At 48.1% G+C, this 15,886-nt stretch overlaps 1 protein-coding gene across 4 annotated transcripts in view; it reads left to right on the top strand.

Moving 5' to 3' along the window:
- The window catches only part of Cgnl1 (cingulin like 1), a 148,840-nt gene that overhangs the window by 114,013 nt on the left and 18,941 nt on the right, over positions 1-15,886 (top strand). For all 4 annotated transcript variants that reach the window (XM_021207347.2, XM_021207346.2, XM_029543545.1 and 1 more), the window contains 5 exons: positions 4,632-4,838; positions 5,547-5,651; positions 9,609-9,761; positions 10,596-10,766; positions 15,551-15,712. In XM_021207347.2, coding sequence (XP_021063006.1) covers positions 4,632-4,838; positions 5,547-5,651; positions 9,609-9,761; positions 10,596-10,766; positions 15,551-15,712 — 798 coding nt within the window. The remainder of the gene's footprint in view (positions 1-4,631; positions 4,839-5,546; positions 5,652-9,608; positions 9,762-10,595; positions 10,767-15,550; positions 15,713-15,886) is intronic.

Below are 15,886 nucleotides of genomic sequence, written 5' to 3'. Positions count from 1 at the left end.
CTTTAAAGACGAAACGAACATGTATTTTATAAACGTGACTTCACATTGCCCTTCTGTGGTTCAGAATTCAAATGTTATAACAACACTTGCAATGGATGACCTTGCCTCTGCTTTCCCTCAGCCCCACTTCCCTTCCTCAGTCTGTCAGTACGACCAGTTCAGAGTGAAGCCAAGCAGACACGTAACCATCTTGTGCACAGAAAGGCCTGGGTGGACCGCTCTGCCCCTCGCTTGGTTTTCCCTCATTCCTTCCTTCTCCAGCTGCATAGAGTCATTGAACTGACACAATACTGAATAAAATTTAGTAAGATCACAAGCTTTTATGGTAGATCTTTTTGGTTTTGGTTTTGTTTTCATTTTACTGAATCTCACTTTGTAGCTCTGACTGACCTGGAACTCACTGTGTAGACCAGGCTGGCATTGAACTCATAGAGATTCACCAGAAGAAGGCGAAAGAGCGAGAGCGAGAGCCAGACTCCCTTCTTCCAATGTCCTTATATGGTCCCCAGCAGAAGGTGTAGCCCAGATTAAAGGTGTGTGCCACCACACCTTTAATCCCAGATGATCTTGGACTCGGAGATCTCCCTGTCTTAATCTTCTGGATTCAATCACCACTGTGTCTCAAGATCTCCATACCAAGATCCAGATCAGAAACTTCTATCTCCCAGTCTCCAGATTAGGTTCACTGGTGAGCCTTCCAATTCTGGATTGTAGTTCATTTCAAATATAGTCAAGTTGACAACCAGGAATAGCCACTACAAGGGGTGTGCATCACCACACCTGGCCATTAGCCTCGTTTTCTTTTTGTACCGTTTTGCACATGCATAGGCTATGATACTCAGAGGTTGCAGTGCAAAGAAAATGCCCCTTGTAACTTCAATAGGTACTAACATGTTACCTTGTAGGCCTCCCTGCCAGTGTTTAACCCGATCAGCCTTGTTTTCTGACTCTTCCACTGTTATCAATGCTGCCCAAACCTTTGACCTTGGCTGTCACAGTCTTACTGCAGCTTTTAGTCATGGTCCGGGCTTTGAAAATGACAGTAGAAGAAAAAGCCCATTTGCTTTGTAGTCGTGATAGCAGCAGAAGGGTTCTGAGTTGCTGGAGTGACAGGGGACTGGGGTTGTTTGTGTTGACTGTGACTGGCCGCATGAGTGAATAGGATAAAGTGATGGGTGGCAGACGCACAGCTCTGCCAATCAGAAGCGCGCGCCTTGGGTGCTCTCCCTGATGGCATGGTCTCTCTAATCTCGCTGTGACATCTGGACGTAAGATGAGGGAGTCCAGGAAATATCCCCAGCATTATAAACATGGCTGCTATGTCTGCACAGTGACCTCTGGGTCAGCAGAGCTTCCCTAGACCTGTCATCTTTGCCACAGGAATGGGACCCAGACATCACCATGGATCTGGAAGAGGCGATGTGGGAACTGGGGCATCTGGGAGCTGGGAGGCCTGGCCAACCTTTTCTATAGCATTTTCTTTGCTTGGCTCTCTCTAGAATGACTTTTGATACAGTACTTGCCTTGAACAAAGGGTACAGGCTTCGTTTATTCTTGGACGCCAGGACTGTTGTTGAATTAGGTATGGTTCCAGGAAAGGGGAAGTTTGTTTTGTGGTCTTTTTATAAAGTAGTGAGCTGGGGGTGATGGGGAAACAGGGGCCAGAGGTTTCTGGAGGGATTTGCCAACAAAGGCTCATGTTCAATGTTAAACTATTTGTAAACTCAGTGTGGTTTACCACACCGCGAAGCACACTGAGAAAGGCAAATTAGCACTTTGCAAATAATCAAAACAGCATTAAGTGCAGGGATACACACACGCTCCCCTAGAGGCAAACACAGCCTGTGCCACTCTGAAGACTTGGCCCAGGGTGACCCTGCCAGCTTTGAACTTACAGACCCAGTGCCCTTCTCTAGCAGACCAGGGTGTGAGTTGGGTCCAAACCAAGGTTAAACCAGGTCTGGTTTTCAGCATCCTTCCTTTTCCTGGGACTTCCAGGAGAGTGAGAACCTGCTGGATACAAGTGTTCTTTCCTTCACTGAATGATTTGGGCAGGCATCAGGGCTCCCTTTCCTCTCACTAACACAGCTGCAGACCCCTATGTCCTGGGGCAGAAGAGATAGCTCACAAGTTGAAAGCACTTGCCGTTCTTGCAGAGGACCAAGTCTGGTTCCCAGCACCCACATGGCTGATTACAGCCACCTGTAACTGCAGGGGTACACAGACATACATGCAGGTAAACACGCATACATATTAAATAAAAATAAATCTTTAAAAGCAGCTAGACCTGCACTCAGGACTAAGCAATCTTTGCCCACCGTCCCTACTCTGCCTCCAGCTCTTCCCTGAGTCAGTCTAAAGGAAGAAAGAGAAAAGAAAGATATTAACGTATAATTCACATAATATACAACACCATGTTTTATAGTGTATTTGCAGGGCTATGTGGCCATTACTATAGTCAATACAATGTTTTCATTAGTTCTCAAATGAAATGCATGCCCATCAACAGACCCTCCCCATCTCTTTCCCATACCCTTCTTCTAGCCTTGGCCAATCATTAAGCTATTTTTTCTGTATCTTTAGATTTACCATTCTAGAACTTCCCTTCCACACCAGTCTTTCACTTAGCATCACGTTTTCTGTTGTAGCCTACATCAGCGTTTTACTCCCTGTCACGGCTCATTGTCTGGATTCATACTTTCTTTACGTCAATGGGAATGTGAGTTGTTTCCGCTTTTCGGATACCATGAATAACGAAGTCTTCAGCATGGGTATATACGTTTATGTAAGGGGGGTTTTATTTCTCTTGGGGATAAAGAAGAGTGAACGTGATGGCCTCGGGGGAACTCGGTTTAACATTGCTTTGAAGAGCTGACAGCTTTCCTGCATGACTGCACAATTTTATATTTTCTCAGCAATGCATAAGAGTTTTAGCTTTTCTGTATCGTCCCTAGCACTACACATGTGTGAATGGTCACACTGATCTGCCCTTGCCGAGTAGCTAAGCCTGCTGAGCTGCTCTTCATGTGCTTGTTTCTGTATCTTCTTTGGAAACAAATCTATTCTTATCCTTTGCCTACGTCAAGAGTGGGTGGTTTTCTGGCCATTGAGACGCATGCCTTTGATTACAGCACTCAGAAGGCAGAGCAGGCAGATCTCTGTGAGTTAGAGGCCAACCTGGTCTACATAGTTAGTTCCAGGACAGTCAGAACTATGTGAGAGACTGTGTTTGTTTTGGTTTGGTTTGGTTTTGGTTTGTTTGATTGAAGTGGTTTATCTTTTTATTATGAAGGTGAAGAATTCTTTATTCTACTATGATCTGATTGGTCAATCTTTCCTCTTGTTCTGTGGGCCACCTTGCTATGCTGCTACTGCTATCTGCAGCATTGTGAAGGTTTGTGACTTCCCACAAGCTACTCTCACAGTGAATTACAAACTCTCAACCACCTGTAACTCCAGTCCTAGGGGGCTATAATGCCCTCTTCTGGCCACTTTGGGTACTTTACACACATGGTGCACATAAAACATGCAGGCAAACACTCACACACATAGACATCTGTCTGTCCTTTTGTCATCTGTCCTTTTGTTACTGTAGCAGAGGGACCTTTGTGTAGACCAAGATCACAGATAGGCATTCCTGTGTCTTCTAAGAGTTTAAATAGTTTTAGTTCTAGAATTTAGTTGTAGATTCATTTTGTGAAGGGGTGCTGTCTTCATGTGTTTTGTTTGTTACAAGGTCATGTGTAATCCAGGCTAGCCTCAAATTCATTATGTAGCTGAGGATGATTTTGACCTCCTCTTCCTCCTGCTTGCACCATCACTGGAGGTGCTAGAGAGTGTGTCACACACCCCGTGTATGTGATGCTAGGGACAACACCCAGGGCTTTATGTATGCTGGGCAAGCATTTTGCTAATGGAGCTGCTATGCCCCAGCATCTCATTTCCCCCGTCTTGTAGGTGGGGTGAGAATAGAGCCTAGGCTCCTTAGAAGGTGGAGAGCCCAGAGAGAGGGCGGAGCATAAGTCCATAGCTCTACCCTGGCCCACACCTTGCTTAAGAGCAGGTGACAGGCAGCAAGTGGCCTGTAGGCGGTCACTCACCCTATCTTCTCCCTCTGACATTCAGCTTGTTTTTTCAATACTGAGTATTGAAGTGATTCCCTCAGTGGTTGTGGCACACACCTTTAATCTCAGCACTCATGAAACAGAGGCAGGAGGATCTCTGTGAGTTCCAGACAAGTCTACATACTGAGTTCTAGGACACAGGGCTATTACAAAGACAAACTGTGTCTTGGAGAAGGAGAAGAAAAAAAAAGATGAAGGAGGAAGAGAACAAGAAATGATGATGATGATGATGATGATGAGCCCCTCAAACATGCTAAGCAAGCCTATTGCCATGAAGTTACATCTCCAACTTTTTAAAAATCTTTAATCTTGAGATAGCTCTCGAAGTTGCCTAGGCTAGCCTCAGATTCACCAACTACCTCAGGCTGGCCTGGCGTTTTCAGTCAACCTGTCTCATCCTCCTGTTACTGGGATGGCAGACAAATACCAGGAGGTTCCAGCAGCAACTTCCTCCTCGGGTTGAGGACCACCTATGAATACTCAGCTCTTTGTTCTCCTCGTTTGCAGAATGTTGAGGTCCTGGCCAGCAGGAGCAACTCCTCAGAGCAGAGCCAGGCAGAGGCTGGCCTGCGTGAGAAAGCGCTGAAGGAGGAGAATGAGAAGCTGCAGGGGAGGATTGTGGAGCTGGAGCGCAGGGCGGCCCAGCTGCAGAGGCAGATGGAGGACGTGAAGGGCGACGAGGCCCAAGCAAAGGAGACACTCCGGAAGTGTGAGGTAAGGCAGGGCCTTGGCTGGGGTTTGGTGGCTTGCAGCCCTCTTTCCTGAAAGTGATTTCAGAGGTGGGAAAGGCAGTCGGGATTTATATAAGATGCCAAGGTAAGCTGAAAGCACCCCTAGGAGTGGCCTGCGGTCAGAGATGACAAAATCAGGATGAGAAACATAGGCCTGGACCGCACAGTCCCCAGAGACTCAGGCATCAGACATACTCACTTCTCTGAGGCTCACTCGGGAACCTCCCAACACCTGCAGAGGCCATTGTCACACCTCCAGTAGGCTGACTCACTAAAGACATCCTTTCTTTAACACATAGCTGATATTTTTGGAGATTTTAGCAAACCAGTTATCTGGTTTGCCTGGGCTTTAAAGTAGGAAGCAGTTAGGAAAAGAGGTAGGTGAGAAACGACAGCTGAATGGCAGAGGGCCATCCTGGGCACCATCAGGGCACCTGCATGCCTTCTACAGCAGGACCTTGCCCTATGTGGAGTTTCTGCATATCTAGGGGTAAAGCTCCGGTACTTGTATTAATGGAAAACAAAACAAAACACCAAAGTAATCCAGAAAGTCGCATGTACATAAAAGTGGGGCTCCAGAGGGGTACACACCCAGGAACCCAGCTGTTCCTTATCATCTTTATCCCACGGCAGGCACACTATGACCATGGCCATCTCTTGTCCTTACATCTTTTGACCTGTTTCATTGTAGAGTGAAGTACAGCAGCTGGAGGAAGCCCTTGAGCATGCCAGAAAGGAAGAAAAAGAAGCCACCTGTGCCAGAAGGGCGCTGGAGAAGGAGCTGGAGCAAGCTCAGGTAAGCCCCGGCTGTCCCTTCCGCTGCCATGTAGGTAGACATGGCCACGGGGCCTGTCCTTCCAGGGAGTGCCTTTCACCTGTATAGCCACCCTGAGCTTCAGATGGCCCATCCAGACTGGTGACTCAGAGGTAGGGGACAGTTGGTAATCTCCGGAGAGGTTTAAATTGTCACAGTGGGAAGATACTGCAGGTCTACTCTGAGCATCGTAGAAAGCACAGGCCAGCCCCACAACCGTGAGCACAGGCCAGCCCCACAACTGTGAGCACAGGCTAGCCCCACAACGGTGAACTTTTCTGGTCTAAATGTCACTGTGCCTAGGCTGAGAAAGCCTTGGTGGGAAAATTCTCGACAGTTTTGCAGAGAGAAAATACAAACAGTGTATAAAGGCTAGCAGGCCTTGTCTCTCAGGCGGCATGGAGTGGCCGCTCTGCAGAAGCCAATTTCCCTTCTCCTTTGGGCAAACACATGCCATACTATGATGTCACTCCTTCAAAACGGCTATGAAAAGGGACAGGAAGAAGTCATTTCCTTGAGACCAGCTAGCTATATGTCTTCAAAACCAGGAGGTTCGTAGAAAATGAGATTTTCCCATTTGGATGTCAGGAAGATTATTAGAAGTCCACTGTGGTCAAGGCCTGCGTTAGATCTGTAAGTTGACGCTTGCACAGTGGGCTCAGTGTCCCTTCTTTCTATCCTCCTCTCTCACGGTTTTAAAATGCTGCTCAAATACCCTCAGGGTGAGTTTTAGGGAAGATAACAGGCAAAGGGCTGGCTCCAGCAGGCTGTTGAGGTTTGTAGTGGGGAACCCACAGGTTTGCAGGGTCTGGTGGGGGACAGCAGACAGGAAGTGAGTCAAACTTGGAGCCATGGTTCAGAGCTCTAAGTGCACAAGGCTAGTTTTCCTAAGTTCTCTCCTGTGGTGCTGAGCAGGAGTCGCACTCAGGCATCGAGACACCTGGCTGTTCCTTGGGTGCTAGGGATCTGAGCTCAGGTCCTCATACAGTACAGCAGGTGCTGTACCCACTGAGCCAGGTCCCTGGGTCCCCTCTGCAGCTTTAACTCTGGGAGCAGTGTTGAGTGAGACACTTGGAAGCCTTGGAGATGATGCTAACAATACAAACCCCAATAATGGAATAAAATCTGCATGTGCAGGGTGGGGTGGAGGTGATTCTGAGACCCAGAGTAGGTGGATCTACAATGGTGGCCTTGAGCTTGGGGATCATTGCCTATTACTGGATGCAGAGCCTTTGACTACATAACTAAGATCAGTAACCAAGGTTCACTAAGCTCCCAGGGATGAAGGAGACAGGAGGAAGGTGGCTTCTCAGAGCCATGGGAGCAGAGTAACTACAGAGCAGCCTCTGAAGTGACAGGGCTTTCCCTGTCTGCTGTCTCAGTATACAGAAGCCTCGGGGGAGGGGAGATAAGCACTAAGAGCCTCTCTCTCTCTCTCTCTCTCTCTCTCTCTCTCTCAAAAGATTTATTTATTTAATATTTGTGAATATGCTACACTGTCACTGTCTTCAAACACAGAAGAAGAGGGCATCAGATCCCTTTATAGATGGTCATGAGCCACCGTGTGGGTGCTGGGAATTGAACTCAGGACTTCTGGAAGAGCAGTCAATGCTCTTAACTGCTGAGCCAACTCTCCAGCTCTAAGAGCCTTCTTTTAAGGAAAAAAATATTTTAAAAATTAAGAGCTATATCACTACCTCTTATATCAGATTCAGCAAACAGTAGCAAGATGTCCCTTAACATAGAATATAAATCCTAGCCTTTTCAAGTGGAGTCACAGTGTTTGGGACAGATGGGGATCCATAAACTTGAATTTGAGCATTATCTCAGATAATCTTAAAGTGTCCCTTAGAAATGCCACCTAGAAAAATGTTCTGTCTCTTCAGCTATCTAAGAAATGTGTTTCTCTCTCTCTCTCTCTCTCTCTCTCTCTCTCTCTCTCTCTCTCTCTCTCTCTCTCTGGGCATGGGGGTGGATTGAGAGAAAAATTTTCTAAAAAGTCACTACTACAAAGACATGGCCCAAATTCATCCAAAAACAAGCAAGCTTGGGACCTTTGAAAGGTGGGTGTGGGTGGGTGTGGGAATGTGTTGTTTGTGTGTGTGTTTGTGTGCACATGTGTGTGCATGTGCCCATGCTGTCCCAGGGCCACACCACCACCACCATTGGCGAAGATGAAGAGTTGGCTTGTGTGCATAGGACCACGTATCTGTGGAAGCCAGAGGTTAACAGGGATTTCTTCTTCTATTGCTTCTCACCTGTTGTGTTTTGTTTTGTTTCATTTTTTGAGACAGGGTTTTTCTCATGGAGCCCTGGCTGTCCTGGAACTAGCTTTGTCAACCAGGCCAGACTCAAACTCACTGAGCTCTGCCTCCTGAGCCTCCCAAGTGCTGGGATTAAAGGCATGCACCACCACTGCCAGCACTACTATGGGTGGGGGTGGGGGATTGTGTGTATGGGGGGAGTATCCACGTTTTTGAGAGATCCTTAGAGTTTTCTCCACACATTGGAATCAACCTCACTGATTGTAACAACTCCTCTTCTCTCGTCTCCTCCCTAACCCCAGAAAGTAAACTCAAATCAGAAACCCCAGGGTCTGGCCTGCTCGTGCTGTATGGCCAGCCGTAGCTGTAGTGGGCTGATGGCCCTCACACTGGCATGTCTTAGGGTTCTCTTGCTGTGAAGAGACACCATGACCAAGGCCACTCTTATAAAGACAAACATTTCATTGGGGCTGACTTACAGTTACAGAGTTCAGTCCATTATCATCATGGCGGGAAGCTTGGCAGTGTGCAGGCAGACGTGGTGCTGGGAGGAGCCGAGAGTTCTACATCTTGATTCACGAGAGGCAGAAGGGGACTGTATGCTACACTGGGCATAGCTTGAGCCTAGGAGACCCCAAAGCCCGCCCCCACAGTGACACTTCCTCCAACAAGGCCACACCTCCTGATAGTGCCACTCCCTAAGGGCCAAGCATTCAAACACTTGAGTCTATGGGGGCTGTTCCTATTCAAACTCCCACACACCTGAATATTTTTCTTTGCTCTCTTTTCCCCAACAGCTTTTGTTGGTCTTGGTTCCCTGTAGGGGTGAACTTAAGCAGCCTGGCAATGTCTGCTTCTTAAGTACATCCTGCCCCCCTGCTGTCCAGGAACCAGGAGACAACCCTAGATTTTCACTCCCTTGTTGTACCCTTGGCAAGCACACCAAGAGTGTATATACTCTGCAAACCCAGGGGAGCCTAGGACAACTTAGGAGTAGCTTCAAGATGCATGAGTAACCACATGTGACAGGAGGTTATAAACTGTTAAGCACTGTGTCCAAATGTCAACCTTTTTTCTATGCAGCCTCTTGCAAGGACACGAGACAAGGCAGACATTAAGAGTTCCTGTGTCGGGTGATGGCAGCAGTACATGCATTTAATCCTGGCCCTTAGGAGGCAGGAGCAGGCAGATCTCTGAGTTTGAAGCCAGTTTGGTCCTACAGAATGAGTTCGGGGACAGCCAGAGCTACACAGAGAAACCTTGTCTCAAGAAAAATAAACATATAAATAAATGAATAATAATAATAACAATAAAGTCCCTGTACTAGGCTGGAGATGGAGCTCAGCTGCTAGGGCGCTGGCCCAGTTGGTTTAGGCTGGTCTGTGAGATCACTGTCCTGTTTTAAGAACAGACATTTAGACTTAAGAGTCTAGCCTAAACCCCACCAGCCCTTGTGGCTGCTCGGTGTACTTCCGCAACCCCTCCTCCCACCTCTGCCCTTATGGGGGTTGCTGGCTATGTCAGTTTACCCTTTCAGTCCCTGATCCCCTGATTCTTTCCCCTTTGCCTAGAGGTGATGACTTTCATTGTGTCTGTGGTGTGAAGTTCCCCTGGCCACCTGTGGCAGAGGGTGACCAGGTCGGTGAGTGGCACTGCTGAGTTTTTCCATCCACAGAGAGAGCTGAGCCAGGTCTCCCAGGAGCAGAAGGAACTCCTGGAGAAACTCCGGGAGGAGGCGGAGCAGAAGGAGCAGCTGAGAAAGCTGAAGAACGAGATGGAGAGTGAGCGGTGGCTCCTGGACAAGACCATCGAGAAGCTGCAGAAGGAGGTGAGAGGGCAGGTGGAGAGCCCAGCGCTTCCTCCCGCAAAGGCTCAGGAAACCCATCATCCCCCAAGCACAGATGCACCTGGACGGTGCGATACCCTGCAGCCATTCCCTGGGCTCAGTGAAAACTCCAGATGCAGAGAAACTTAGCTTAAAAAAAAAAAAAACCGTAAACACCAAACCCCTCAGGGCCCTGGGCACCTGGTCACTTGCTAACAATAAACAGAGTTGGCCTGGTGTGGACACACGCTTAACTAATGGTCCTTGAACTGGAGTTGAGGCCTCTGGACAGAGTCTGTGTAGTCACGTCTCTCTGACATTCAGGAGTTCCAAAGGCAGTTCCTAAACTCTGAAACTTCTGCCCCTCCGCTCACTTCTGCCGGAGACACTCTCAGGGAAAGGCACACACTGATGCTGCCGGCTCCGTGCCTGCTACAAGTGCACACGGGAGGCTGCCATTTTCTGATACCTCCCCTGGGCCAGGCTTTTTGCTAGTGACTTCTTCAGCTCTAACTAGAGTTCTCTCTGGGTTTTGTCTTAACTCTGGCAACCCCTCTGGGAGGTAGATGGGATTCAGTGTTTCTAAAAGGACAGGGCCACGTCGTCAGTGGCTAAGGCTACACCTCAACCATGCACTGGTTAGGGAAAAGCAAAGCTCCGACCTCAGGGCTGTGCACGCAGCTCCTAGTCTTCCATGCTGTCCCCTAGGCAGGGTTAAGCCAGACCTCACAGCCCAGGCCTGGTGCTTGGCAGGGACGAGAGGAGATGCTTTCCATGTCGGAATGGGCTCCAGATGGAGCATGGCAGGGTCCCCTCATACCACGTCACTCCCTTTAGATGGCCGACATTGCTGAGGCCTCCCGCACGTCCTCTTTGGAGCTGCAGAAGCAGCTGGGTGAGTATAAGGAGAAGAACCGCCGGGAGCTTGCGGAAATGCAGACACAACTGAAGGAGAAGTGCCTGGAAGTGGAAAAGGCCAGACTGGCAGCCTCGAAAATGCAGGATGAGGTAAGGCTGCCAGGGAAATCCTCCCCTTTATCTCTTCTGAGAGTGTCCTCCAGCTTGCTTTGCAAGGCTTCTGTTGAGGGGGCGGAGATGGGGGAATGCTTAGGGAAGCTCTGGGGCTTGCCTTGGTCTCTGTTCTCTAGTGATTATTCATAGGCAGCATCCTAAGAGGCAAACCTCCCACCACACACAAGCGGAACAGGAGCAGCTTTAACTGGGCCACGCTCTGGTTCGGGCCAAAGTTTTCTGCCTGAAAGTTGAATCACCTTTTAGAGAGCAACAACATTGTGTCTATCTGTGTCTAAACATGTCATTCACATCCATGTCTTCTATTATCCCTAGAACAAGATGGCAGGAAGTGAAAGTTTTTTTTTTTTTTTAAAACAACTTTTTCTTTTTAAGATGATTAGATTCTTTTAACAACCATTTTGTTTGGTTGGTTATGTGTGTATGCATGTTTCCATGTGAGTGTGTCTGTTTACACCCACATATGTGCTGGTGCCCACGGAGAACAAAAGAGGTTGATTTTTTGGAAGAGGAGTTGCAGGTGTTTGTGGGCTCCCTGATGTAAGGTCTGGGATCCAAACTCTTGAGAGCAAATGCTCTCAAGTCAAGAGCCGTCTCTGCAGTCGTGACAATGGTCTCTTGACTTCTATTGGGGTAAAATTTGATAGCCATTGTAAAATAAACTAAGAGAAGCCCTTAGGGACTGGGCATGTGGCTTTGTGGGGTCTAGCCTTGGTTCAGTCTCTAAGTCTCAGGGGTTTACGAATGCTGAAATAATTAAAACATATTATTTTTGTTATTATTTATCATTGCGGGTATGTGATGTGTGTATGTGAAGATGCAAGTGAATGTGTGGAGCTCAGGGGACAACTTTGTGGAGTTGGTTCTCTCCTCCCTTTCTGAGGGTTCGGGGTCAAGCTGGGATTGTCAGGCCGGCGCGGCAAGCACCTTACCTGCTGAACCTGCTTGGCTGCCCTAAGACACAGTCTTTGCTTTCTACTTAAGAATAATAGAGCAAAGAAATGCAGCGATTGCATTCTTGACCTGGGAAGAGAAAAGTTAATGGGGACGTTGGGTGTTGGAGGCTGGGAAGCTCCATGAGTACCCATTTCTGTCTATCTGTCTGTCTGTCTGTCTCCCATGTCAGTTCTGCTCCATACTCCCAAGTGCTAGGATCATAGCTGTGAGCCCGGACTCCTGGCTGTGAGTCTAGCCTGTGCCGACTGAATGGCGGTGAGCAAGCGGTCTCAGCCGTCTCAGCATCACCTTCTGCAAACCATCAGTAGCTTAATGCTAAAGAAGATAGCAAAATGGTATAGTGGAGGCACCTAGGTCCTGGACATTCGACTCGAATTTCTCTTTCTTTCTTTCTTTCTTTTTTTTTTTAAGATTTATTTTATTTATTATATGTAAGTACACTGTAGCTGTCTTCAAACACTCCAGAAGAGGGCGTCAGATCTTGTTACGGATGGTTATGAGCCACCATGTGGTTGCTGGGATTTGAACTCCAGACCTTCGGGAGAGCAGTCAGGTGCTCTTACCCACTGAGCCCTCTCACCAGCCCGAATTTCTCTTTCTTTCTCAACCCTACCCCTAACCCCAGCCTCCAGTTCGAAGAGCCCACAAATTCTGCAGGAAAACAAGTTTTAAGGAAAACAAAAAAAGAACCAAACTTTTAATTTCTTTGATGATCAAAGGAAGGCTTCCCCCTGAGTCAGTGCTGAACCCATCAAAGAGCAATGGGTACTTATTACAGGTTTCCAGGACACTTCTGAAAGAGCCCTGGTAACGGGTCTCCTCTGCCTTGGGGTTACGTGATACAGGACTCCAAGAAAACAGAAACTGGCACGCTGACATCACAGCTCTGTTTGCTGTGAAAAGAATATTCTTTTCATTTTTAGAGCAGACGGGTGGAGGGGCTCAGACATTTGCCAGAACACGTCAAATACCTGGCCTCTTTTAACTTCAAAAGGCCACAGTGTCACTGTGACCCTAAACAGGGATCCACATGGCTATTTGTATAAACATTTTTGGGCTAGACACATTAGTGGAGAAGGAACCATGAAGATCCTCTTCGCAGATAAGGACGCAGATGCGGTAAGGCCAGACAGCTTCCATTCTGCCTGTGGTGTGAGACACCCGGGTTCAGATGAGGGTGGCCTTTGACCTTTAGGAGGTAAAGCTTAGAGTTAGTCTTTAGTTCATTTACTTAATCCTGCTAACGACTTAAAGGTGGTACTGACAGGTTGGAAAGGTTTTGCTTACTGGAATTTTTATTAGCAGATAAATTAATCTATATGACAATTTATTGTCATATCAACAAATGATCTGCTAATTTATTAGCAGGTTGATTCATTTATATGGCAGTGGGTCTCGTTAGGACATCTCCCATGTGGATCTCCTGTCTCTTGATCCTGTTCACCTCAGGACCCTCTCTTGTCTCCTCTCTCCCGCTGACCCCCTTTGCCTATCTGGCCCTCCCACTTTCCCATTGGTGTGGGTCCCTGTCAGGTTAGAGTCGCTCATAGGAGCCTGGACAACCCAACAGCGGCTACACCACTGAAGAAAAACTGTTCTTCTCTCCATGAACAACAATTAGCTGACTTTTAAATCCTCAGGGAGGGGCGGGGCCGAGTGAGCTCCTCCCCGCTCTGTGATGGAAGGTTGGTGGCTCAGTCTTGTCCCAGCTGCTTAGTGCAAGGACTGTGCCTTGCTGTGACAGTGCTCCAAAGCACGGCACCCCTTCCCTGGCTCATCCATTTTTTTCTGTCTCTTCTCTGATGCCCCTGGGATGGGGTAAGACAGATGTCCCATTTAGGGCTTGCAGTCTTGCTTATTATCTGAGAGCAAGTTACTCTCAGACACTCTGTGTGTGTGGGTGGGTGGGTGTTCCTTACCTCGAATGCTTGGTACTATGAATGTTTCTGATCTCAGAGATCTTGGAGTTATTTGTGGAGATTTTTACTTATTTGCCATTTCCAATCCCAAAACCCGCAGGGCAGAATGTTTTAGCTTTGGATTTCTGAGTCAAGTGCTCCAAAGTTTTGTCTTTTTTTTTTTTTTTTAAGGATTTATTTTATGTATATAATTATTTTTCCTACATGTATATTGTTGTACCACATGTGAGCCTGGTGCCTAGAGATGCCAGGAGGAGGCATCCAGATCTCCTGGAACTGGAGTTGCAGATGGCTGTGAGCTGCCATGTGGGTACCAGGAGCCAAACTCATGGTTTTAACCACTGATCAGTCGCTCTCCAGCCCTGAATTTGGGGCATTGGAACTGGGGATGCTCAGGCTGTGCTAACTGTCCTCTGAGTTACTGAGTGCTCTCAGGAGGGCACTTAACGGTGTTAGGAGATGGAACCCCAGCCCCCTGCTAAGTGGAGGTGGTGGTAGGGGGTGGAGGAGGAGAAAGAGGAGGAGGAGGAGGAGGAGGAGGAAAAGGAGGAGGAGGAAGAGGTGGTGATGGTATGGTAGGTATTAGGAGAGGTGTGCATGGTGTTTCAGAGGATGCCAAGAAGGAAGTTGTTTATTTGATTAGCATTATTTGTGATCACTATTTTTGGGTATCATCTGATTCCCAGATAAAGTACATTTTAACATGTTCCCTATATTGTAGTGGGGAAATTGAGCCCCAGAGAAATTTAGTGTTTCTCTGCAGTGAGTGTATCAAATCCAGAGAGCACCCCATTTTGATCTCTCTGTGGATGATTGCCCTGTGCTGTCTCTCAGTTTCACTGACCATTGACGCCCAAACCAGACCAGGGCCTGTGTCTAGAAGTCATTTTCCTCCAAGTGGGGCTGTGCTAGAAGTGGCTGGGGTTCTCCATTGTACTGGAAACGGGCATCTTCCTCTCCGACAGAATGCAGTCCTGGAGTCCTCCCTCCTGGGGTCTTCCTGCCCTAGCCTGATCCTTCAGAGCTTCCCCAGCTTTTCTGTGGACTCCCTCAAGGAATAAATATCTGTAGTGTTCCGTTGTGGTGTTAGCTCTGTGCCTACTCCAGGAGGGTTTGACATTGGCAACCGAAGAGCCAGGGTTAAATCAGCCGCCAGGTTGGTTTTGGCACTTCTTTCCCCTGCTAGTGTCACCAGGCTCCTGAGACTCAAACTGTTGTTGGACAGTCTTCAAAACTATTAGACGAGCGCCACCTTGTGGATGAAAAGAGCACTGTAGTTATGGGTGACCATTTTCTTCTACACAGCACTGGTTGTTACCAAATGAGTATGATTTTGTTCTTGGATTTTGTGCCTGCTAGTTGCTTAGAGACCATTAATTTCGTTTTTAAAACTTTAAACCTCTCTTGAGACAGTGCTGATACAAGAATGCTTAGCTACTTAAGTGACTGTCAAGTGGCTTTGACCATGGCCCATCTAATGACACGTCCATCCATCCAAATATGTTAATATATAATGCAAAAAAAAATCACAGTGCTTGTATATACTTTATTGTGTGTGTGTGTGTTCTATGTAGTTAAAATACTAGTCCACACCTAATCAATTGACTTTATAACCTAACAGTGTAATGCTTGCAAAGGAAAAACACTCTCTTTTTACAACATGGAAAACTGAAGTCTAGAGAGAGGTGGGATCTGCCCCTCTTTGCTTTGGGGTGGGCCTGTGCACTATGTTTTCTGGCCTCCTTGAGCGAGGCTTGCACATGGTACGCAAACCTGTATGCGGGTGTGTGTTCTGTATCATTGCCAGAGCTATCCAATATCAGTTCAATTCCTTGCCATTCCCACTACCCAAGGGACCTTCACACACACACGCTCTCCTTCTAGTTACGCCTCAAGGAGGAAGAGTTGCGGGACTACCAGCGAGCGGAGGAGGAAGCGCTCACAAAAAGGCAGCTTCTGGAGCAGTCGCTGAAGGACCTGGAGTACGAGCTGGAGGCCAAGAGTCACCTCAAGGATGACCGCAGCCGACTCATCAAGCAGATGGAGGTGCGTGGGCACCCGGAGGGCGGGAGCCAGGCTGTGGGCACCCGGAGGGCGGGAGCCAGGCTGTGGGCACCTGGGGGGGCGGCAGGAGCCAGGCTGTGGGCACCCGGGGAGGGGCGGGAGCCAGGCTGTGGGCACGGGGGGGACGAGAGCCAGCCAGACTGTGGGCACCTGGGG

This window comes from Mus pahari, chromosome 10 (genome assembly GCF_900095145.1).
Source record: "Mus pahari chromosome 10, PAHARI_EIJ_v1.1, whole genome shotgun sequence".
Lineage (NCBI taxonomy): Eukaryota > Metazoa > Chordata > Mammalia > Rodentia > Muridae > Mus > Mus pahari.
This window is presented reverse-complemented; position numbering and strand designations above follow the sequence as displayed.